Source organism: Crotalus tigris, unplaced genomic scaffold (genome assembly GCF_016545835.1).
Source record: "Crotalus tigris isolate CLP2741 ecotype Arizona unplaced genomic scaffold, ASM1654583v1 scf7180000023707.100877, whole genome shotgun sequence".
NCBI classification, from domain to species: Eukaryota; Metazoa; Chordata; class Lepidosauria; order Squamata; family Viperidae; genus Crotalus; species Crotalus tigris.
The window spans coordinates 41,829-66,568 of NW_024100129.1; the positions used below are offsets into that span (position 1 = coordinate 41,829).

Below are 24,740 nucleotides of genomic sequence, written 5' to 3' on the forward strand. Positions count from 1 at the left end.
GTTGTAAAGAACTTAGCAAGCACCAAATCTCATTGGAAGGTATCAGTCAGGAGAAGGGCACAATTTTTTTTCCAGGACATTGACTATACCATGGAACACAGTGAATACAATCATCAGTGTGGGAAAAAAAATGCCATAACAGTGATGTTACCAAGAACTTAATGTCCCTCCAAAATTGTTAACAAAATAAGAAAACTGGTCCAACGGGCTGCTAAGAGGACTATAGCAACATTAAAGAATTTGCAGGAATTTCTAGCAAGTACTGATTGTGTACTACATATGAAAATAATCTCTGGTGTGTTCTCCAGTACAGGAGATGGATAATCCACGGATGGGTTTTCTCTGTCTGCCTGCTCTTGAGACCAAGTAGCCAAAGCTTGACACGCCCCCACTTCCTGTGGAGTCCATTCTTAACTTGGTCTCTGCTCGAGAAGACTCGTTTTGGCGTGGCTCTCAGCTTATCAGGTTAGACAAGAAATCCATTGATTGATTATCCCTTGATAATTGGCTTCCCCTTCCAAAAAAAATTGCCACCTATAGGAATTTAACCACAAAATTTTCTGGGGATCAGTCCTGATCTCAAACCTAAAATTAAAAAGGGGATTGGTGGGGAGGGAAACTTCCCCACAGATATCAGCCAGCCCCAGGGCTCTGGGGGGTGGAAAGGGGGGGAAGAAGGCATCAGCAGAGACTACTTGCTGAACCTTTTCCCCAACCACTAAGTTTTCCTTGGGATCATCCCTGATCCTATATTAAAATTGAAAAAGGGGGTGTGGGGGGGGGAAACTCCCCACGGATCCCAGCCAGCCCCAGGGCTCTGGAGGTGGAAAAGGGGGGGGGGAAAGGCATCAGCAGAGACCACTTGCTGAGCTTTTCTCCCCAACCTTCCAAGGGATTTTTTCCTCAAATTGGGGGAAAAAATAACAATCTCCAGGTCCGGATTCAAACTTGAATTCGGATCATCGGAGATTCCCTAGCAGCCCAGGGCAACCGCGGGCGCCATTTTAGTTGCCGTTTTCAGGCAACAAAGGCAATCCCTGACTGGGATTCCCTTAAAACGTCACCAGCGCGCCAAATTTAAATCCCCGGGCACAAGCAGCTTCTGGGAGGCTGCGGAGCTTATTTTCAGAGGGAAACGAGCCTCCTTTTTAAAAAGCCGAAGCACAGGAAGGGAGTAAGCCCCAACCAAGAAACGGAGGCTAGAGAACCCTCCTGGGATCCGCAAAGCCCGTTTTCAGGGAGAAACGAGCTGCGGCTGCCATCTCTTGCCAGAGGAAGGCAAACCGAGCTTAAGGAAGCTCCACATCATATCTGGAATCACTGATAGAGGCAGAATAGGAGCGCACAGCCAGCACTCCACCCCCGATACACACATATAATAATAGGACAAAATATAATAATAATAAAAATAAATACATAAAATTTAAAAATAATAATAATAATAATTAAAAAAAATTTAAAGCTAAAAATTAAGCGACTGCAGGGCCAACAGGCCTAAAGGCAGAACACACAATATTATCATCATCACCATTATTGTTGTTGTTATTATTATTATTATTATTTTATTATTGTTGTTGTTCCTATTATTAGTATAATAGTAATAATATTAATAAGAATAAATTCCGCTCTAGGTGACCGCCATTTGATACCTGTTGTGTATTAAGTCAGGCCTACAGACCCTTTTGAGGTCGCCACTGATATTTTTTGCCTCCCTTTTCCTTTTTCTACTGGTGCACGTTGCCTGGTCACCTAAGGCCTCCGGGCGGAACCCAAAGAGTGGTTCCAAACGTGCCTTCGGTACCTCCCTCAGCTACCGTGACCTTAGCCCAGAGAGAATATTTTTGTTGTGGTCGGGTGATCAGGGGAACAGTCCTGGTACTTGTTCCAATTTCGCTCCCGCCAATACTTGCCTGCCTGAGCGTCTTCTCAGTTTTTCTGGGACTGCTCAAGCGGAATGGAGGGACCCTCGTTGCCTCCATCTCCCAATTACGGCTGCAACGCACCTTCTGACCAGAAGGCGGCAGGCAAGTGCAAAGCGAAGACAAAACACTCGCTCAAGAGGCCCTCCAAGTTGGCGGAAAAGCAAGCCAGCCGTAGGCACCAGGTCCTGGAGAAGGAGTTCTCCAGAGCGCAGAGGCAGGCCCAATTGGAATTGGTTCAAATAGCGGCCACCAAGATGGAATTACCATTGGGTCCATCCACATCAACCCAGAGCGCGTGGTCCATTCCAGGAACACCACAACCACTGGATCCGCCATCTACATCAGCCCAACAAACAACCACGGCGGCAGGCACAACCACTGAGTCCAACTCTCCACCTGCGGTCACCACACCCAAAGGTAATGACATAGGGGACATCTGGGCAGATGGACGGCTAGAGGCCCTATTAACCAAAGTGGTGGACCGAGCCCTAGCACAGCGCTCCGCCCACCACGACCAGGGGCCCTCCATCTCAGCCATGCCACACTCGGAACTCCCCTCAGAGTCCTCAGGCATTCAGGAACCCGTCTCCCCGGCCCAGTCCTCCATGAGTGGTTATTCTTCACCACAAGAGGAGGATCAACCTGGGATCTCTATGTCAGAGGATGAGGAACTTCCCCCTGAGCCCCCCTCAGGGGGATTATTTAATCACAACCGCTTCCTCACGATACTACGCAAGGCCACAGCCATTGCGGACATGGGGACGGATCAGTTTTCTCAGCCGCAAGCGACACCGGCCACCACATCCAGACCTGTATTCGTAGAAAAGGTGACAACGCAACACCATATACCTTGCCCCGCCATTTTCCTGAAAGGGATCAAGAAGCCATGGGACTCTCCCGCTTCCTTCCCATCAGTGAGTGGTACGGACAAAAAATTATACAGCACTGCCACAGACCTCAATGAGGCCTTAGAAATTCCTAAAGTAGATGAAGCCTGGACCCCCTTGGTCTCCCAGACAGCCATGGCTGGGGACCTAGTGGAGGCCCTTAAGGCAGATGACAAAAAGTGGGAACAAGCCTTTCGCAAAACCCACCAGACAGCGGCATGGGCCATCAAAGCAGCCACCTCGGCCTCCTTTTTTGTCCGGGCCACCCTCATCTGGTTGCAACAACTACAAACCATAGTTCCTATGGAGGACATACGAACACACCAGGACCTGGCTAAGATGGTAGCAGCCACGGAATACGCTGCAGACGCAACGTTCCAATCGGCCATTTTTTCATCCAGATCCATAGCATCCAACATAATTGCCAGGAGAATGCTATGGCTAAAACACTGGCAAGCTGACACCAAGGCTAAGTGGCGGCTAGCGACCGCCCCTTACTCAAGCAACGGTCTGTTTGGGGAGGCCTTGGACCCCTATCTTGTAGAGAACAAAGACAAGCTGAAGGTCATGGCACACTTGAACAAAAGGTCAGACAAACGTACCACACCTTACTTTTGTAGGCAGTCCTTTCGCCAACCGACAACCACGCCTATCAGTCAGGCACCCAAGCCATTCACTCCCAGGCAGAACAAACCGTACGGCCGCCCCTACGACAGACCGGGGTTCCAGCCCAGACAACAAAACCAGTCGAGACGACCCTTTCGTGGAACGGGTCGTCCGTACCGGAAGACAAAATGACTCCTACATAGACCTACCCATTGGAGGAAGACTAGCTCACTTCTTCCACCAGTGGGAGCAGACCTCCACGGACAACTGGGTACTACAAACCATCCAGTCCGGGCTGTCCCTGGAGTTCCTGGTCACACCCCCAGACCGACTCATCAACTGCTCGGTCTCCAGGAACCCCACCAAACGCAAACTCATGCAGGAGGCCATCCAACACCTGTTGGACATTCAAGGCATAGAACCGGTCCCAGCGGAATACAGAGGCAGAGGATTTTACTCCATCCTCTTCGTGGTTCCAAAGACTTCAGGAGGATGGAGGGCAATCCTGGACCTCAAAAACCTCAACCGCTACATCACATACAAAAAATTCAAGATGCAATCCCTTCAGTCCATCCTGGGAAGCATCAGAGAAGGAGACTTCCTGGCATCGATGGACCTCACGGAAGCCTACCTTCACATCCCCATCCACCCAAACCACCGCCGGTTCCTACGTTTCTGTTACGGGGAAAACACTTCCAATACAGAGCTCTCCCCTTCGGTCTATCTTCTGCACCCAGGGTATTTACCAAGATACTAGCAGTGGTAGCCGCCAAACTGAGAAAAATCCCAATACGCGTCCAATGTTACCTAGACGACATACTAATCCAAGCAACATCCCTACAGACAGCTCAGGCGGACGTAAGGACCGTCATTCGCGTCCTCCAATTACACGGATTCTCAGTAAACTTTCAGAAGAGCCAGACAGTTCCCTCGTCCAGGCTGCTGCATCTGGGGGCCACGATAGACACAACCAACTGTATGGTCTATCTCTCCCAAGACCGGGTGGCCGGCATCAGGGAACTGGCTCGCTGGGTTCACAGGCAACGTTCAGTTCCGATACTAACACTTTCCCAATTATTGGGCAAGATGGTATCGGCCATAGCCATTGTACCCTGGGCCAGGCTCCACCTACGGGAACTACAGTGGTTTCTGCTCCCTTACCAACGGCAGAACACCAGCGCATCCAACCACCTAGTCAGGGTCACGGCACAAATCCGCAGGGCGCTACGCTGGTGGTGCTCTCGGGCCGTGACCAAGGGGTCACCCTTCAAGGAACCAGTCAGAGTTACCATCACTACAGACGCCAGTCTGTATGGTTGGGGAGCCCATCTGGACTCCCAGTTTGTAAAGGGACGTTGGTCCACCACGGATCTGAGAAACAACATCAACTGGCTAGAACTCAGGGCTATCCACCTAGCCTTGCAACAATTCAAAGACAGAATCAGAGGCCACCACGTTCTAGTCCTAACAGACAATGTAGCAGCCAAGGCGCACATCAATCGGCAGGGAGGGGGACCAGATCAAAACCCTGATGACAGAGTCATGACTCCTATTCAGCTGGGTAGAGCCCAATCTGAAGTCACTAAAAGCGGAACACATATCGGGGGTCAACAACCAGCAAGCGGACTTCCTAAGCCGCACCACAGTGGACCCTTCGGAGTGGGGGCTACACCCGAACTTGTTCCTAGACATCTCCCGCAAGTTCGGGTACCCGATCCTCGATCTGTTCGCATCATCAGACAATGCCCAGCTCCCCAGATTTTACTCTCGTTACTTCAACCCGCGAGCAGAGGGGACGGACGCTCTGAGAACTCAGTGGCCTCAGGGTCTGCTTTATGCCTTTCCCCCACTACCACTCATACCGGCGGTCATCCGCAAGCTGATTCAGGAGCGGGCAGAAGTGATCCTAGTAGCACCATATTGGCCACAGAGACCGTGGTTCGCCGACCTGATGAACCTGTCTCAGTCGCCCCCATGGAACATTCCCCCTCATCAAGTGTCCCTACACCAGGGAACCATCAGTCACCCGGAACCCCAATGGTTACAACTGACCGCCTGGCACTTGAGCGCCAGATAATATCACAGGAACTATTCTCTCCCGGGGCCATTACCATAATTCAAGCTTCACGCCGTCCGGCAACAAACCGCATTTATGACTCCACTTGGAAAAATTTTTGCCTTTGGTGCAGGGAACGGCAGTTTGACTTACACAAACTCTACATCCCTCAGATAGTAGATTACCTCTTGGAGGGACTAGACAGAGGCCTCGCCCCCGCGACCATCCGCAGGCAAGTGGCGGCCCTGTCCACCCTCCTCACCTGCACGGATTCGGTTCCCTTAGCTCACGACCCCAGGATCCGCGCCTTTATCAAGGGCGCCTATAACACCAGACCTCCAGTAATTCACAGGTACCCGTCCTGGGAACTACCGCGAGTCCTTCACGCACTCATTCGGTCACCATTTGAACCATTGGCGACTGTTTCCTTGCGACACCTGTTGCTAAAGGTGGCGTTCCTGATTGCCATCACATCGGCCAGACGAATTTCGGAACTGGCCGCACTGTCAGTCAGAAACGACCTATGCATTTTCCACAAGGACAGGGTGGTCCTTAGGTTAGATCCTTCCTTCATACCGAAGGTGAATTCACTCTTTCACAGGACACAGGAAGTAATTCTCCCAAACTTCTGTCCAAATCCAACACATGACCGGGAGCAGCAGTGGCATACATTGGACGTCCGCAGAGCCTTGCGGCGTTATATAAAGCGTACAGAACCCTTCCGCAAGTCGGAGGCCCTATTTGTGTCCTTCCAAGCGGGCACCTTGGGGCGGAAAGTTTCTGTGGGCACCATTGGAAGGTGGATCCGAAGCTGTATCGCAGAAGCTTACAATGTATCATCCCTGCCGCCCCCAAGTCATCTCACGGCCCATTCCACCCGAAGCGCTGCAACTTCGGCGGCATGGGCTACCCAGGCGTCAATCGAGGAAGTTTGCAGGGCCGCGACATGGTCCTCGCCTTCCCCGTTTATACGACACTACAAGATAGACCGCTTTGCATCGGCGGACGCCTCCTTTGGTAGGAGGGTCCTCCAGCAAGTTGTCTCAGAGATCAATCTACCGGCCTTATCTGTTTCCCACCCCTTGGGACAGTGAGGCTTTGGTACGTCCCATCCGTGGATTATCCATCTCCTGTACTGGAGAAGGGGTGTTGGTCTTACCTGAACGCCTTTTCTCAGTACGGAGATGGATAATCCACACCCACCCCAAGGCCAGCAGGCCGCTAGTAGGGAGCTGAGAGCCAATACCTCGTCAATCATCAGCCAATGCGCCCTCGTTAAGAATGGACTCCACAGGAAGTGGGGGCGTGTCAAGCTTTGGCTACTTGGTCTCAAGAGCAGGCAGACAGAGAAAACCCATCGGTGGATTATCCATCTCCGTACTGAGAAAAGGCGTTCAGGTAAGACCAACGCCCCTTTTCTATGCTGTGGCGAGACAAAAGCGTACAAAGAAAACATCTGAGCCCAGTTACATTTTGCAAAAACCTACATCAAATTTGACAAAGACATGTGAGCAAATGTGTTATGATCTGAATATTTTTGGGCATAAATCCAAAAAGTATGTTTGGCACATAAACAACACTGCACATCATCAAAAGTACACCATACCCACAGTGAAGTATGGTGATGACAGCATTATGCTTTGGGACTGCTTTTCTTCAGCCGGAACTGAAACTTTAGTGAAGATGAAGGGAATTATGAACAGTTCCAAATATCAGTCAAATTTGGCACAAAACCTTCAGGCATCTGCTAAAATGCTGCAAATGAAGAGGAATTTCACTTTTCAACTCAACACCAACTCAAAGCATATCACCAAGTCATTACAACTATGACTTCATTAGAAGAATATAAAAGTTTTGGAACAGCCCAGCCAGAGCCCAGACTTAAATCCAGTTGAAAATCAGTGGAGATACCTAAAGAGGGCTGTGTACAAGAGATATCCTCACAATCTGACACATTTGGAGTGCTTTTTCAAGGAAGAGTGAGTAAAGATTCCCAGGGCAAAATGTCTCATGCTAATAGGCTCCTACCCCAAAAAACTGAATGCTTTCATAAAATCAAAAGGTGCTTCAATAAAATAGTAATTTAAGAGTGTGCATCTTTATACAACCACATTATTACAAGTTTTTTTTATTATTTTTACACAAAATATTTCAATTTGTCTTTCAATTGAATTGTAGAAGCTGATATGTTATATTAAAGGTGGAAAATATTCTGAAGTGATTTATCTTGGTCTGATTTTTTTTTTACATCTCAAAAACTTGGCATTTTAACAAGGTTGTGTAGATTTTTTATATCCACTGTATATGTCTGGCACACTGGCAAGCTTAGCATATCAGCTGATATTTTCTGTTCCTAATGTTCCTTTTTGTCAGTCATATGGAGTAGATCAAATGAGATCACTTTATGTGACTTCACAGAAAGACTAGTCTTATACCACGAGTCGGCAACCCGCAGCTCGGGAGCCGCATGCAGCTCTTTCAGTCTTCTTTTGCAGCTCCAGTCCTCTGCCATTTGGGGAGAGAGAGAGAGAGAGAGAGAGAGAGAGAGAGAGAGAAGCACTTGCGCTTTGCTTCCCCCCTCTCTCATGTACGGGGCTCCTGATTGGCCCTGCGCCTGGACGCACCATCCCCTAGGAGAAGCATGGCCAGGAAATACCTTTCCCAGGCTGGCCCTGTCCAAGGCACATGTGGCCAGGGAGCCACGTGGGGCAGCCCCAGGATCCCCCCTGAGAACATCCTGTGAGAGCCTCCGCTGAGCGGGCCAGCCCTCCCACAAGCTGCGGCCCTGAGGGAGCACAGCCCCTGCGAACTCCAGCTGGTGCTACTGTTGGCTCCGCTGGTTTAAGGTGGCAGATCCCTGTCTTATACCATGGGTATCAAACTTGATTGTGTCACATGACGTGTCATGATATTGCAATGTTTTTTCCCTTTTTGGAGCTGGGGTGGGCCTGGCCTGCACTTGACGCATCCGGCCTGCGGGCTACCAGTTTGACACCCCTGTCTTATATAGAATAGTCCTTGCTTACTAATAATTGAGCTCAGGAACTTTGTTACTAAGCAATATGGTTGTAAGACACAACATCATGTAACTGCATTAACTTATAACGGCAGTTCCAGGAATCCCAGTTTCAATTGTTAGGTGAATCCAATGTGGTCGCAGTGTCCTGTTTGCAACCTGCTACTGGCTTCTCCACTGATGCTGCAGTGAGTGCAAATACATAGTGAGTTCACCTCATTCAACACCATCATAATGTTTACTGAACAAAAGCACATTAAATAAGGATTCCCTATCCTTGAGGTAGGTTGCAGCAAGAGAATCTTGCAAGTCTGTCTGAGTTTTAACTTTCCTCCCTCTTATATCCCAAGGAGTCAAGAGGGTCCCTGTTTTTTTCTGATACATGCTTCTTTTTGTGATATATGCTTCTAGATGTGTTTTACAAGATTTCGGGCCTTTTGAGTAACCACTGTATTACTGAGTGTGGTGGCCAGTAGTATTTATTCAGGTGGTAATAAATATGGATCTCTTAATTATGAAATTTCTTTAGCTGATTGTAAAAAACTAAGGAGGATCAAATGTGGATGTTACTTTTTTGGAGATCACTAGGAAATTGAGAGTGCCACTTATATGAAGTTAAAATAAAAACAAAGAAAAACCTGAAGATAGTAATAAACTAGATTCTGACCATGAAATTGCCAGGAGTTGAATCTGACTTAGAGGCTTTACTTTTTACAGTTAAAAATTGAATTCTTTTTATATTGAATGTATTCTTGTTTATTTTTGACTCATCACAGTTGCTGCATTTATTTCCCCATGGTGATGGAGCAACATCCTGTCCTTTCTCTTAGGCTTTGTAGAACAAGGTCAGTGTTCCGGGCCTTTTCAGGACAAAAGAATTCGTCAGTTTTCTTTGCCTTTCTAAGGCTTGCTGCTGAGATACTATTTCAGTTGTTAAGGTGGTTAAGAGAGAATTTAGATATAAATAGTAAGAAAAAAATGTTTACTATGAAAATAGTAATAGGAACAGGAGTCTGATAAGCGTGAAAGATTTGCTGGGAAATAAGTCATTGGGTAAGGTTTATGAGAGCATAATTTTACTTTATTATTAATCTCAACCAGGAGAGAATGGGTCTGTGATAGAAGCATGAATGGTACAAAATAGGTAGTGCTGGTTTAATAACTTTAAATGTAATTACCGTATTTAAAATTGGATTAATCTGAAACTTATTGAGAATCACATTGAATATAAACTGGGTCAGGTTTAATTTTTTAAAAAGAGTTGCAAATATTGTAAACTCCTGCTGAGGCCATCATCAGCTCTCTTACCATGCAGGATTTATATAAGTGAATTTTTCCAGGTTTCATTGCTGCATGTACATACTATAAATACCATATATTGTTGATAAATGGCCAAAAATATTACAGGTAATCCACAGTTAAAATTGGGATTGGAAATTTGATCATAAGTCAATGCACCTATTCATTTTTTGAAATTTTTCATGGTGGTCATTAAGCAAATGATGCAATTGTTAAGTGAATGGTATGGTCTTTAAATGAACCCATTCTTTTGATAAATGGCAAAAAAAAAATGCAAATCACAATCATGTGACTATGGGGCATTGTAACTGGTTGTAAAGCTGAGTTGTTTGCAAAGCAACCAAAATACAGTCAAATGACTTGGGAAATTTTTTACAGTGGTTAAAGGTAAAGCTGTTGTATCTCAGAATGGTCATAAGTTCCAGATTACCTGTATTGCGATCAGAGTGGCTTCCATTGGGGTAGAGTACAATCACTGTATTCTCCAGCATGATGAGTGGAGAATCTACCAATGGGTTTTGCTTGTCTTCTGCCCATAGACTAAGTCAGCCAATTTTGCCACGCCTCTCTTTTCTTGGTCCTCCTCTTCCCAGTCTCAACTTAGTCTCTAGCCCAGAAGGACACATTTTCCTTGGCTCCAGGATCAGGTCGTAATTTTATCTTCTATTTCTTGTCTTTTTATAAAGGGGGAGGGGGTGCAAACAAACGGCCATTTGTTCGCCGTCTCAGCCGATCACGGAGCAGCCACAGGTTCATCCTAAGGCCAGCTGATCGGCAGAGTGTAATCAGTGGAGACTGAAAGAGAGGCCGGTTGCCATTTTTGGCTCCATGTGGCCTCCGGGGGGGGGAGGAAACTAAGCATTCAGATGAGCTCTTTTTAAAGCAATTGGTAATTCTTTCAAGAACAATCTTCAATGCAATCATAATCTCCCCTTCTCCAGGATTGAATAGGACCAGTTTGATTAAACAGTGGGAGGGGGAAGGCAGGGAAGTGCGCAAAACACCTTTTCTCATTGAAATAAGGAAATTCTTCCTCCTTCCTAATCACCTACATCCCAGCCTATAGGCAATTTACCACTCCCTTTTAAAGGGAAAGGAGAAGGAGAGACAGGACAATTTCTGGCTCCTCAAAGGTGATATACCCCTGCCAGCACAGGGACTGATACAGGAGAGCACAGCTGGTGTCTGTACTATTAACTGATACCCACCCCCACAGGAATTATTTCCAATCACTAACAGATTACTCTCTGATCAGGACAGGCCCTTTAACAAGCCTCTTAACAGAGATTTCTCTCAGTCTTGCGCTGAGATATCTCTTCTGCAAATGGCAGACACCAATGCTGCCCAGACAGCACAGGACTCCTCCATCTGTCCCCCCTGGACGCAAGAGGCCAAGATCCTCCAACCAGGAGGCAGCGGGCAGGATCAAGGCCAAAGCAATTTCTAGCAAAAGATCCTCCAAGGCATCGGACAAGGAGGCCAAGCGTTGCCACCAGGCTCTGGAGAAACAGTTCTCTAGAGCTGAAAAGAGGCAAAATATAGCAGGAGACGGCCTAGTCCCACCAGCTTACACGGAGGAGGAAATATTTGGTCCGCTGCAGCCTAGTCAGGAACCTCTGGAAACAGAGGCTGACACAGAACAGGCAGACAGATCCCCCCTAAGCAAAGGGCCCAAAAGCCCAGGAGTACCAGACACAAACTCTGCAGCAGGGCCTAGTCTTTCAGACAATCAGGGAGCCTTGTCATTGGAACACTTACAATCCCTGATATCTCAGGTCGTTGCTCAGGCCATAGCCTCTTCAAGACATCATAGGTCCAGAGCCAGGTCTGTAGCTTCAAGAGGCCATTCCTACCTTTCACAGGAGGAGGCCTCAGCATACCAGGAATCAATTTCCCCTTCTCGTTCCTCAAGAAGCAGGAAGTCTCCCGCGAAGGACTATGAGCAAATGGATCAGGGGCTGTCGGAGGATGATGATATACTGTATCCCCAGATCCTCCACCATTCATGGGCCTCTTCAACCCATCTTTAATCAAATCCTTGCTTCACAAGGCCAGCAGCACTGCAAAGATTAAGAGACCGAGGCTTCCCCAAGAGGGATCCTCAGCACATCAGGACACAAACAGCAGAGTGTTTTCGCAGCCCACTTACACACAACAATTTATTCCCTGTCCCCCTCTCTTCTTTGACACAATTCAGAATAATTTAGGGGCACCGAGGGCCTTCCTTCCAATGGGGGGACAGAGAAGAAGCTGTTCAACATAGATCTGGCCTTATCGGAGGTAATAGAGGTCCCAATAGTAGATGAACCACTAGTAGTTCTTGTTTCACCATCTACGGTATCCGGGGATGCAGCGGAATGCCTTTTCTCAGCATGACATTGGAGAATCCATTCCCATCCTTAGGGCCAGTCAGGTCCTGTGCTGGAAAAAGATTGAGCCAACACACGGGAGTTCAGTTGAGATTGGGAAGAAGAAGGCCCAGGAAGAGAGGCGTAGCAAAATTGGCTGACTTAGTCTACGGGCAGAAGACGAGCAAAACCCATTGGTGGATTCTCCATCATCATGCTGAGAAAAGGCGTTCAGGTAAGACAAAGCCCCGTCACTGTAGGAGGAGATGCTTTAGAAACCTAAAAAGAGTACCAGAACATTCTTTTTTGTGGACATCCAGTACTTCCAGGAATAATTCTTTTAAACATACATTGTTGACAGTACAAGTAGTCCTTGTTTAGCAACTGCCTCATATAGTGACTGTTCATTGTTGTGTTTATTATGGAAAAGTGTGCAACCGATGCTCACATTTATAACCTTTACAGGTGTGTAAGAAAGCTGAAGTAAGATTGTAGTCACAGTCACATGATTTTTCACCTAGCAATCTTAATTTAATGACTGAGTTGCTGATTCCAATTATGGTTGTTAAACAAGAAATACTTGAATGGGCAGACTGGTAAAATAAAGAAGCTAATTCTGGTAGTTGAGTGTGAGGCTTCAGTGTCCTAGGTTCTTTGCTAGTGCTTTCTTATGATTTGTGGACATAATGACATTAATGAATTATTGTATTTGTCAAGTATTCAAAACTCATTCAAGTAGCAGAATTTAACTTTCTTAGAATAGAATTTAAGTTACCTGGCACAAAGTATTAAATTCTTACATATGTTAAAGCAAAATCAGATTTCAGAGTTTCTAGAAGAGATGACTTTTTAATTCATTTTTTACAAGGATTGTAATGGAAAGCTCTGTTTATGATAAAATTTATGTGATTACAATTCAAGTAGTGTATTTCAAAAGTTAATGTGTCCCAAACTATGTTCAGCAGGACAGACAATAGCAACTAATATATTATTTTGATAAATCTGCATGAAGTAGCCTTTATGTTATAGACTTAATTAGTTAAGGAACAAGGATGCTTTCAGTTTTCTAAACAGTACAAGGAGTTAATACCAGTCTCTGCTATTTTACAAGAGACAAAGTATAATAAATTTACACAGGAAAAAGCACATTCAAGTTATTTTGAACCACACAGATTAATTACGCTTTAATTATGTTTAGCAGGCATCCTTGCTAAAGGACATTCTTGCTTAATCATAATAAGATTAATTCAATATATTCTTTCTTACAGATACTTGGTAAATATCAAAAGATTATGCCTATGTCTCTATTTAATTTTTTAAGTTTTCTAGGAAGTAGAAAAGTCTCAATTATAATTTATTATTGTCCCCTAAGTACTGTCAGTTTTAATCTGACTTCAGCCATTTTGTCTGTAGTTACCAGGGTATCATATGACATTCTAGATTTTCTTATTTATAATTATATAGTGTTTGATTCTAGTTTTTTCTTTTTTTTCTTTTTGTAGGAGAGATCACTACAACTGTAAACCTACTGAAGCAAAATATGGAATGGATCTTGCTGGTGACTGAATTAAGCCAAACAAACAGTATTGACAGTAGCTTGAAAATCACCAGTTAGCAGTTTCTTCACGCTCCTGTATCACACAGCACTTTCCAGAGAGAACTCATTGTGTGCATAAAATCAGCTTTTAAATCTGCTCACTACCTTTCAGCTTTGTTTAATTAAAATAGTTTTAAATGGGAATCTGAACTACAAGAGCACTCGGAGAAAAATGGCATTGGAAGAATATCTGTGGATGGTCGTTGTGGGTTTTATCATTGCTTTTATTTTAGCATTTTCAGTTGGTGCAAATGATGTTGCAAATTCTTTTGGTACTGCTGTGGGTTCTGGTGTAGTTACTTTGCGCCAAGCCTGTATCCTTGCTTCAATTTTTGAAACTACTGGTTCAGTATTGCTGGGAGCAAAAGTAGGTGAAACCATTCGTAAAGGTATAATTGATGTGAACTTCTATGACAACTCAACAGGTCTACTTATGGCTGGAGAAGTCAGTGCAATGGTTGGTAAGTAACCTTATTTTTCTTAAGTATTTATTTTTTTTCAAACAATTAAAAGTTCTTATATCTTGGTAAAACTAAAGTAATAATTTGCACATTTCTCAATCTACAAAATTCCATGGAGATTGAGGAAGTTATTGAGAAGTCAAGAGCAGGCCCTGGAATTGGGTTCTGCACGCTCTTCCTTGGCCAGATGCCTTTAGTAGTTTAAAATTAATAGAAGTTAATTTTATACCTTTTTTTACCATAGATTCAGATCACAGTTGGTTTAGAGCAAGATTAATATTATCTGTAGTTGATTATATTATTTTAGGAAAGAAAATATTGCCCATTCTTAAGTTTAAAAGATTTGAATTATAATCGGTCTTTCTAAGGATTCTGTTTATTTACTATTTCAATATAGTGTATGACATTCTAAAACTATTAAAAGAGTAATATATAACAAGATATTGGCAAGATAACATAACATTGCATATCACTGTAGTATACTTAAAATATTGGTGACTTAGATTTGTATTTATAATTTTATGAATTTTTATGAAAAAGAAATCTTAAAATACTAGCTTATCTTATGAATCTATTTTATTTGTACTTACAGTCAGTGTCTCCCGTTCTTTGGAACATGGTGAGGGTTTGGGGAGAACAGTAATTTCTTTTCTTTACACTGGAGCTTGGGGAAAATAAGCCACAAGAAAGCTCCTATTTTCTTCCCCACACAACAATGCAATGAGTTAGGGAAATGTGATTTGATCTTATCAAGAGAATACAGCCCTCTGCTTCTAGTGAGCAGATCAGATTGCCCTCAAGGGATGACATTTCAAAACATTTGCTGGGATCCATTCTGAGACCGAGGGGCAGGAGGATATTCTTGGGAGCTTGACTTGTTTGTTCTGGGACTGTCCACAACTCTGAGCCTGTACAGTGCTATGCGGTTGCACTGTTGCTCCCTCCCACTTGAATTGTACAGAGAAGGAAGATAACAGCAATAACCAAAAAGTATGGATACTTTCTTTTTTGGCTTCGGAATAGGATTGGAATCTTCATTAAATAGGCTGTCAAGTACCATATTTTGATTTATTAGTTTATATGAACATTTAACCATAAGACAAAATGTTGAGGATAAAAATGCTGTCTTAAATTGTATCACACTTGAAAATGAAAACAAAAATGGGAGGGATACATCCTGTTTTTTAACCCAGCAGAAATTTGTATGGATAGAAAAATGTACATCTCATTTAAAAGCATATGTTTTCTTACTTCCACTGTCATCATAAAAAAATTGTTCTACTATTTGCAGTTATATTAATTTTCATCTTTTAAAAATGGATGGAGTCTTATATGCAGTTGCAAATCAATTAATTCTAAAAATTTTAAGGTTATTTAAAATACTTTGACTGTTAATGATTAAATACAGATAATGATTAAAATATTTTTAATTGATATATAGGTCTAATTTTAGATGAATGGCAAAGCAATGGAGTCCGCATAAAATATTATGTCCAAGTTTGTTTATGAAGGGTGCGTTTCTTCCTCCCTTAGAGGGATTAGAATATAACTCTACATTCTGCGAGGATATATCAATACAGATTATGGCTTAGTTAACATTAGAATATTGGATTTGTCTTGCTATCCTGAATTTTGATGTATATGTTTGATTAGAACCAAAACAAGTAATCTTAGATTACTCCTAATGTAGTTGTATAAGAATAGGTTACAGTTAAAATTATGTCTCATCACTTGTATTTAATTTAAGTTCTGTGGCTATCAAATGAACTTTAACACCATTTCATCCAAACATTTTCACTTCCAGAAGGCATTCCTTTGATGCTGTTTTAGTTTGTTGTTGCCCCAAAATAAGTCCATTGGGACCATAAATTATTAAACAGTAAGCTGTGGGAGTGAGAAGTTATGTTAGAATAAAAAACCCTAATTTGCTTAGAAAGATAATACTATAAGTCATGTGTTTTGCTTGTTGAATTCATAAAAGGAGTGGTATATTATGTTAATAGATTATTTTAAAAAAGAATAGAATGATCTTTTTGAGAGGGATTGTTGTCATTGTTTTATCACTTTTAAAATAATAAATGTTTGCTCAGCTTAGTTCAAGGCTTTTCAACCAGTGGTACCACCTGTGATACATTGGCACCTGGCAGGTGGTATGTGACCATCCGAGAAAAGTGGTAGCGGGGGAGGGAAATGAGCTGAACTCGTGGCAGCACCGCACAAGCCTGAGCAAGAAATAGCTGGAGCTGCAGGGATCAGTGGAAGCTCCAGGATCAGTGCTTCTTCGGGGCTGTCAGGGCTCAGTGGAAGCATCAGGATCAGCGCCAAGCTCCAGCTGGACCTCGGTGCTGATCCTGGCGCTTCTGAGCCTAGAAGAAGCGCCGATCAGCTGGAATGCTGCAGTATCTCCAGGGTCTTGTGATTTACATTCACATGTTTGGCACTGATTCATATTTATGATGGTCACAGTGTCCCAGGGTCATGTGAAGTGACCAAAGCCTGCTGCAACCACCCAGCAGACGGGGAGAATAAAAACCAAACACCCCCCCCCCATCCCCGCTGCCAATCCTCAACAGAAATGCTCACAACAATGAAAACCTCGGACAGGAGGAAGAGTACGGGCGGGCGGGCAGGCAGATATCTTGCTCGGCTGTGGCTTGCGGGCACTTTTTTCAGTGCCATTGTAACTTCAAACAGTTACTAAGCGAACTGTTGTAAGTCGGGGACTACCTGTACTTCATTACTTTTTTCCTTTTTTGGGGGGGGTCATCAAGTTTTTGACACCTTGCTAGGTGATTGTTGGTGCTCGGATGTTGCCATATCCTAAAAGTGGTACAATGGTTGAAAAGATTGAAAAGCCCTGGCTTAGTTGATGCAAATGGCATGTAGATAATTTTTGACAAACCACTGCCAAAAAATTTCTGAGTGAAATCTGGGTACTTTTCTGATAATACCTTTGGGTGTGAATATTATTTAGTACTTCTAGCTAGAGCGAAGTATATTTTAGTTTTAGATGTATCTATCATATAAAGCAATTATTTAATCAGGTTTTGCCTTTACCCCCTTTGATTTGTTGAGAATGACAGTTAATTAGTTCAAAACATTCCAGAAGTAGAATTGAAAAAAGTATTTTTGAAGTGTGCTATGCCATATGAATATTTTTTTTTATTGGCACATGGGATTCCTTCCTTTCTCCCTTATTTATTACAATGCCTATCCTTCTCTTTCATTCCTGTACACTTTAAATGTTTGTGTTTGAGTTATTTCCTGCAACTCATTGGTGTGACTTTCTTTAAAATGATGCTAGAGCCCTGTTTATTTCTTCAATGGTAATCAGCAAATCAAATTTTTATTGTGTATAGTTCCAGATAATGAAACAAATGAACTAATATATATAAAAATAAATTGTTAAGAGTCCAACACTTTTGTGGATTACTATTGCTAGTAAATATTTTGCAGTTGTACATTTCCTAATGTAGCAATTGTTTCAAGAAGAAAATGCTTGTTAATATAAGATTACATGTACTACAAGGATTACTTTAACCATGAAGATAATTTCCCTTTTAGATTATTTGAATGTTTCTTTGTTTCTACCTTATACACTGCATCCAACAATTTATTAGCTTGTAATATCTGCTTTGTTGGCTCGATGTACCCTTATTGAAGTGGCTGAAGTACGGAAAAGAAATACAGTACTTACAACCATTCATTTAACAGCCATTTAAAGTTACAACGGCATTCAAAAAGTGATTTATGAATGATCTTTGCACTTATAATCATTGTAGCATTCCTATGGTCACATCATCAAAATTTGGGCATGTGGTAACTGAGATACTTAATTCAGTTGCAATGTCCTGTGCTCACGTGATCCCAATTTGTGACCTTGCCAGCTGACTTTCATCAAGCCAGATTTGCTTAATGACTGCATGATTGCCTTAACAACTGCAATGATTCATTTAAGATTTATGGCAAAAAAAGGTACAGTTGGACCTGACCCACATAACAACAATTTATCTTGCTTAGCACAGAAATTCTGGTCCCAATTATAGTCACAAATTGAGGATTACTGGCAGTGGTAATCCCAAAAATTCACAAAAGTATTAGACTCAAACAATTATATTAAACTGATAGTTTGTTGTATAAACTCCGTGTCTTTCTACAGCTATGAGTGAGATACTGGGTCTTATTGAAATATGGTATAAGTAGAACTCTGTCAGATATCCTGAAATGGTAGATAGTGATGAGTTATTGAAAATTGTGTGGGTTGGATAGTTATCAGAATCGCATATTTGACAATGAAATTACCCAAATAAAAGAAATAAATATATTTGCACCATTAGTCATTTGTTCTTATTAAGGGCATGTATTCATAAAAGTGGAACAATAAAATATATGATGATATAAGAATATTTGCTAACCTGAAGATCTTTTATTACACTACAGAAAATAAGAATATTTGAACTGAAATTAGTAGAGAGCAAATCATTTCTCAATTGAATTGGTGGCATCCAGTAACTCTCATCCTTTATAAGGAGCTTCTTGCCTTTGCAAGACTATATGGATGACTTCAAATTCTAATATTCCAGAAGGTTAAAATGTCCTGTCTTGATTGTTCTCTTTATACTTTACATTTTAGGATCTGCTGTTTGGCAGCTGATAGCATCATTTTTGAAACTTCCAATATCTGGAACTCATTGTATAGTGGGTTCTACTATAGGTTTCTCATTAGTTGCAATTGGCACACAAGGAGTCCAGTGGATGGAACTTGTCAAGATTGGTAAATTACATTCTCTTTATGTATAACATGCAATGAATTTTAAAAAGTGTTTTGAAAAGTTGTGATAGTTATATTCAAATACGTTTTGTCTGGAATGCTACTGTTTGTAGTTCAGACATTATTGTAAATTATAGTTTCATTAAGATACTATACAAAAATTAGACTCTCCAGGCAAGAGATGCACAGGAATTCTGATAATTAAATGCTTATGTATCTATAATGTATTAGGTTAGGGCAGTGATTCTCAACCTTTCTAATGCCGTGACCCCATAATACAGTTCCCCATGTTGTGGTGACCCCCAAGTGGGTGTGGCCACCAATAAGAGGGAGTAAGACAGCTAGGGAAAAGGGAAAAAATGGCGGACAGCATGGTTTGGTGACCCCCGTGAAATGGTCATTCGACCCCAAATGGGGTCCCGACCCACAGGTTGAGAACCACTGGGTTAGGGGTTAGCCATTTAGAAGTATATTAATCACTCTCTGAAAGGAAAAGGGCGAAAAAAGTGGTTGAGTCATATGATTATTTTCGTTTTAACGAATTTCAGGGTTAATTAAGACAAAAGACATTTACAAATTGAAATACAATTTCAGATGTCACAGGCCCTGAATTCCATACTATAGTTTTTATTTATAATATAAATGCTACTATTCGTAGTGTAATTTGTTTTCTTCCATTCAACCATGTCCTATTCTCAGAGACCAGTTTGATAAGTCCCTGAGGTTTTTTCAAAAATGGTTTGCCTTTGCCTTCTTTCTAGGGCTGAGAGAAAGTTCTTAGCACAAGATCATCTAGGTGGCTTTGTGCTTAAGGCAGAACTAGAACTCGCGGTTTCCTAGTTTCTAGCCTGATAGCTCAATGTAGCATTTCTCAATCTTAGTAAATTTAAGATAATGTGGACTTCAACTCCCAGAAGTTGCTATAGTTGAGAAACACTACCTTAACTACTAGAGCAAACTAGCTCTCTTATGTAACATAGCTGCATTAAAAAATAAAGTATTCTTAAAACTCTGTTAAGCTACGGAAACTTTTAGTATTACTGAAATATTATGTTGATCTATTTCTGCAACCAATTAAATTTAGTAAAATTAATTGAGGTAGAGCAAAATTAGAGAATGCATATTGGTTTCACACAGTGTTCAGCAGAATCTTGTTATATTTTTATTCCTTGCTAGTTTATATATTTTATATGTTATTGTTATTTTTAAAAGATTGCTTAAGAATTTAAACTATAAATTCAGTATTTATTTATAAACTTCAGTAGTACTTTTATTTAGTTAATTTATATGACGTTCTTTATACTATCATATGAACCACTTTTACATACGTACATACATACACATTTTTTCATTTTAAAGGTTTTTTTTTAAAACTTCAAGAAATCGAACTCTGGTGTTGATTTTAAACAGTAAAAGCTAAAGTAAGATGAACATTTGATACAAAGAAAAACTAAGCAAACTCGACTTGACAGCGCAGAATAAAAAATTCTGATGACATTTTGGAATTGCAAAAGAGCATATTTAAAAGTACTTTTAAATATAAACTTAATTAGTATAAGAGGCATATAACATCTCTATTAAAATCAGTTGGATTCAAACATCTTTCCCTTGGCTGAATTTTACACTTTTTAAAAATGACTTTGAGTCTGAAGGTGAAGGTTCTGTTCTCTGAGCTTGTAGTTTGATTTATGAACTTTTCGATACCGGACTAGGTAATATCTTCAGCAGCTTTTAGGGGATGTCTGTGTCAGTGCTGACACAGACATCCCCTAAAAGTTGCTGAAGATGTTACCTAGTCTGGTAAGAATCGTTTGAAGCCAACCCACAAACTCCAAGGATGAACCTTCATCCTCATCCTACACTCAAACTACAGCTATTCGCCACTATTGCAAACTTTGAGTCTATTTAAACAATTATTAGAAAGTAACATAAAGAACAAGTTGTTCTTTAGCAGAATTTTACATTGGATGGAACCTTGCCAATTATTGAATGTAACATTTCTTTGAATTTATATTCAGTTGCTTCCTGGTTTATCTCCCCACTATTATCTGGTATGATGTCTGGTGCACTGTTTCTCTTGATCAGATTTTTCATCTTAAATAAGGTTAGTATTGTTGATACTATAGCAATGCATTGATGCCATTTGTTATTTCTCATTCCCATTAGGCACACTGAAAGGCGTTATTTGCTATAAAGGTGTGGCATTTAAAGATGCTTATATTTATTTTGCAGTATGTCTGCACATTAATTTATCAGAATAGAACAATAAAATTAATTAAAACTATAATGCCAATAAGTAAAATGAAAATGGTATGCAAATTAGAATGAAATACAAGTAGTATTTGTTAATTTCTAAAGATGTATCTGATATTTAAGCATTTGTATAATAATTGAATAATAGTATTTGTATAATAAGATCTGCATACCTAGTTGGTTTTAAAATGTAGATCCTCAGTTTTTAAATTGTTTTGGTTAAAATAATAAATTATCTATTTGATGAATACCTTTTTAAAAATATTTATATTTTATTGATTTTTTTTAACATAGATACTTGGTAAACAGCATGTTGTCTGGGTTTATGTTTACAAAGTAATCACTAACTGTTAGTTTCTATATTCCAAAGTCCATATAATAGCTTTGCTTGATTTTCTCTTCTTCCAATCATATTCTCTTTGTAATCTTAAATTAATACAATTCTTTTTTTTTATTGAAAATTTTTATAAATTTTTACAAAAAGACAAAAAAATGACAATACAAAAACAGCATAAAAAAACAAGACAAAACAAAGCAAAACAACCCTTCCCCAACCCTCCCCAAAACCCCCATTCCCTCCCCCCCCGGAGCTTCCCAGAGCAGAATATAGGCTTAATTTAAAAAAGTTAGAAAAATTATATGAGAAAAAAGAATATAACACTAAGATGTATATATATATATATATAAATAAAAGTTATAGAAAAGCTAAATGATATTTTTTATATCCAATTTAAATTGTATAAACTTTATCCATTTATCCCAAAGAGCAAGAAATTTCTCTTGCGATTGTTCTTTTAAGAAAGCCGAAATCTTTGCCATTTCCGCCAGATAAGACACTTTAAAAAACCATTCCTGCAAAGTAGGCAAAGATTCCTTCTTCCAATATTGTCCTACTAACAGCCTTGCGGCTGTAATCAAGTTCAACATCAATATAACCTCCTTTGTATCACAATCAGTAACTATACCTAACAAAAATAATTGTGGAGTAAATTTTACCCTCCTTCTAAAGATTCTCTGAATATTCCACCATATCTTAATCCAAAAAGCTTTTATATTTCTGCACGACCACCAAATATGATAGTAGGTGGCATCCAAACAACCACATCTCCAACATTTAGGCTGTAGGTCAGGGTACATAAAAGACATTTTTTGTGGATCAAGGTGCCATCTATAAAACATTTTATAAAAATTCTCCCTTAGATTCTGTGCTTGTGTAAATTTAACATTTCTCACCCAAATAGTTTCCCAGGTATCCAGTAGAACTGGTTCACCAAAATTCTGCGCCCATTTAATCATACAATCTTTAATTAATTCTGTTTCTGAATCCAATTCCACTAGAACCCCATAAATTCTCTTAATATGAGTTTGTCTTTGATCCTTCACTTGCTTAATAAGATTTTCATCTTCTCTGAGGAAACCCACCTTACGATCCATCTTCCATCTGTCTACTAATTGCCTATATTGAAACCAAGAATAAGTAATATTTTCATGTACTAACTCTTCCAATAGTTTTAACTGCCAGTTTTGTCCATCCCATCTGAGTAACTGTGTATAAGACACCGTATCCATTTTAACACCTCTTTTTATCCCCTCTATCGCATGCCAAGGTATAGCCCATAATGGTATTTTAAAATCACTTTTATAATATTTTCTCCAAACCCTAAGTAAAGAGATTCTTATAATATGAGATTTAAAAGCCCGGTCCACTTTCTTATTAAATATTAAATAGTCATGCCAACCAAAAAGTAAATCCCATCCCTCCAGATGGAGTATCTCCAAATTTGTTAAATTTACCCAATCACTAATTAATGTTAAAACCACCGCATCATAGTATAATTTCAAATTCGGTACCTTGAGTCCACCTCTCTCACGGGAGTCTTGCATGATTTTAAACTTTACCCTTGGTTTTTTCCCTGCCCAGATAAATTTATTAATACCTTTCTGCCATTCACTTAAATTAATCTCATTCTTCAAAATCGGTAACATTTGAAACAAAAAAAGAAACTTGGGTAGAACATTCATTTTAATCACTGCAATTCTTCCCATGAGAGATAATTGCAACTTCTCCCAATTCCTCAAGTCTTTCTGTACTCTAACCCACAACCTTTCATAGTTATTCTTAAACAATTTTGCATTAGAAACAGATAAAATCACCCCCAAATATTTTACCTTATTAACAATTTCAAAACCCGTCAAGTTAGCCAAAATCTGCTTTTCCCGAGTAGTCATATTTTTAGGTAGGATTTTAGTCTTATTAACATTAATCTTAAAACCCGAGACCAAACCATAATGATAAGTCAGCTGTAATAACTTTACTACAGAATAAGTAGGTTGCGACAAAGTAACCACCAAGTCGTCTGCAAAAGCTCTTAACTTATATTCTTTTTTGTTAACTTCTATTCCTTTTATTTCCTGCGACTCTCGAATTTTAATCAACAAAATTTCCAGTGTTAAAACAAACAACAACGGTGATAATGGACATCCCTGCCTAGTACCTTTCTCTATTGTAAAAACCTCTGACAAACCTCCATTAACAATAAGTTGTGCCGTTTGTTTTTGGTATATTGCCGTAAGAGCTTGTAATATCTTTCCACCAAGATTCATCTCTTCAATTGCTCTTAACATAAAATGCCAATTCAATTGATCAAAAGCTTTTTCAGCATCTAAGAATATCAGCCCTGCAGAAACTTGGTTATTCTTATCTAGATATTCTAATAAATTAATAATTTGTCTAGCATTATTTTTCATGTACCTACCAGTTATAAACCCAGATTGGTCCTTATGTACAAGATGATGCACAACCCTCATAAGCCTATTAGCTAAAATTTTTGCAAATATCTTATAGTCAACATTTAAGAGAGATATAGGTCTATAATTCTTTGGTAAAGTAAGGTCTTGATCCTCTTTTGGAATCAGGGATATAAAAGCACTACGCCATGAAGGAGGAATCTCTGAACCCTGTAAAATATTATTAAAGAGATCACCTAATGGTTGAATCATCTCTTCCATTAGAGTTTTGTAATAAATGGATGTCAACCCATCCGTACCCGGTGCTTTCCCTGATTTCAATTGTTTAATTGCCTTCGCAATTTCCTCATTAGTAATTAAGCCATTAATTTCATGTTTCTGGTCCTCTGTCAATTTGGGAAAGTTGGCCTCACTTAAATATTTGTTTATATCTAAAATTTGCACATTGGTAGATTTATATAATTTTTGATAATAATCTAAAAAAGATTTCTTAATCAATTCCTTCTGATACACTAGTTTACCCTTATAGTTTATTTTATCTATTATTCTCTGTCTCTGTTTCTTTCTTAATTGATAAGCCAACCATCTCCCTGGTTTATTAGCATTACAAAATGTATTTTGTTTCATAAACAATAAATTAGTTGCGGATTGATCCGCCATCAACATATTAAATTGTGTTCTTATTAATTTGATAGATAACAATTAAATATAAAGATTTTTCTAAAATTTCTACCAATAATAGTCACATCAATATCATGCTTCTTTTCTATCTAGTC

The 24,740-nt window shown here is 40.4% G+C and overlaps 1 protein-coding gene across 6 annotated transcripts in view; it reads left to right on the plus strand.

The window, feature by feature from the left end:
• LOC120297788 (sodium-dependent phosphate transporter 2-like) overlaps positions 1–24,740 on the plus strand; it is a 79,841-nt gene that overhangs the window by 35,025 nt on the left and 20,076 nt on the right. For 3 of the 6 annotated variants that reach the window (XM_039320809.1, XM_039320808.1, XM_039320807.1), the window contains exons 2-4: positions 13,637–14,192; positions 18,826–18,966; positions 20,982–21,067. In XM_039320809.1, coding sequence (XP_039176743.1) covers positions 13,904–14,192; positions 18,826–18,966; positions 20,982–21,067 — 516 coding nt within the window. In that variant the 5' untranslated portion in view covers positions 13,637–13,903. Of the gene's footprint in view, positions 1–9,263; positions 9,333–13,636; positions 14,193–18,825; positions 18,967–20,981; positions 21,068–24,740 lie in introns of those variants that run through there. The other 3 variants (XM_039320804.1, XM_039320805.1, XM_039320806.1) reach the window with 2 other exon arrangements.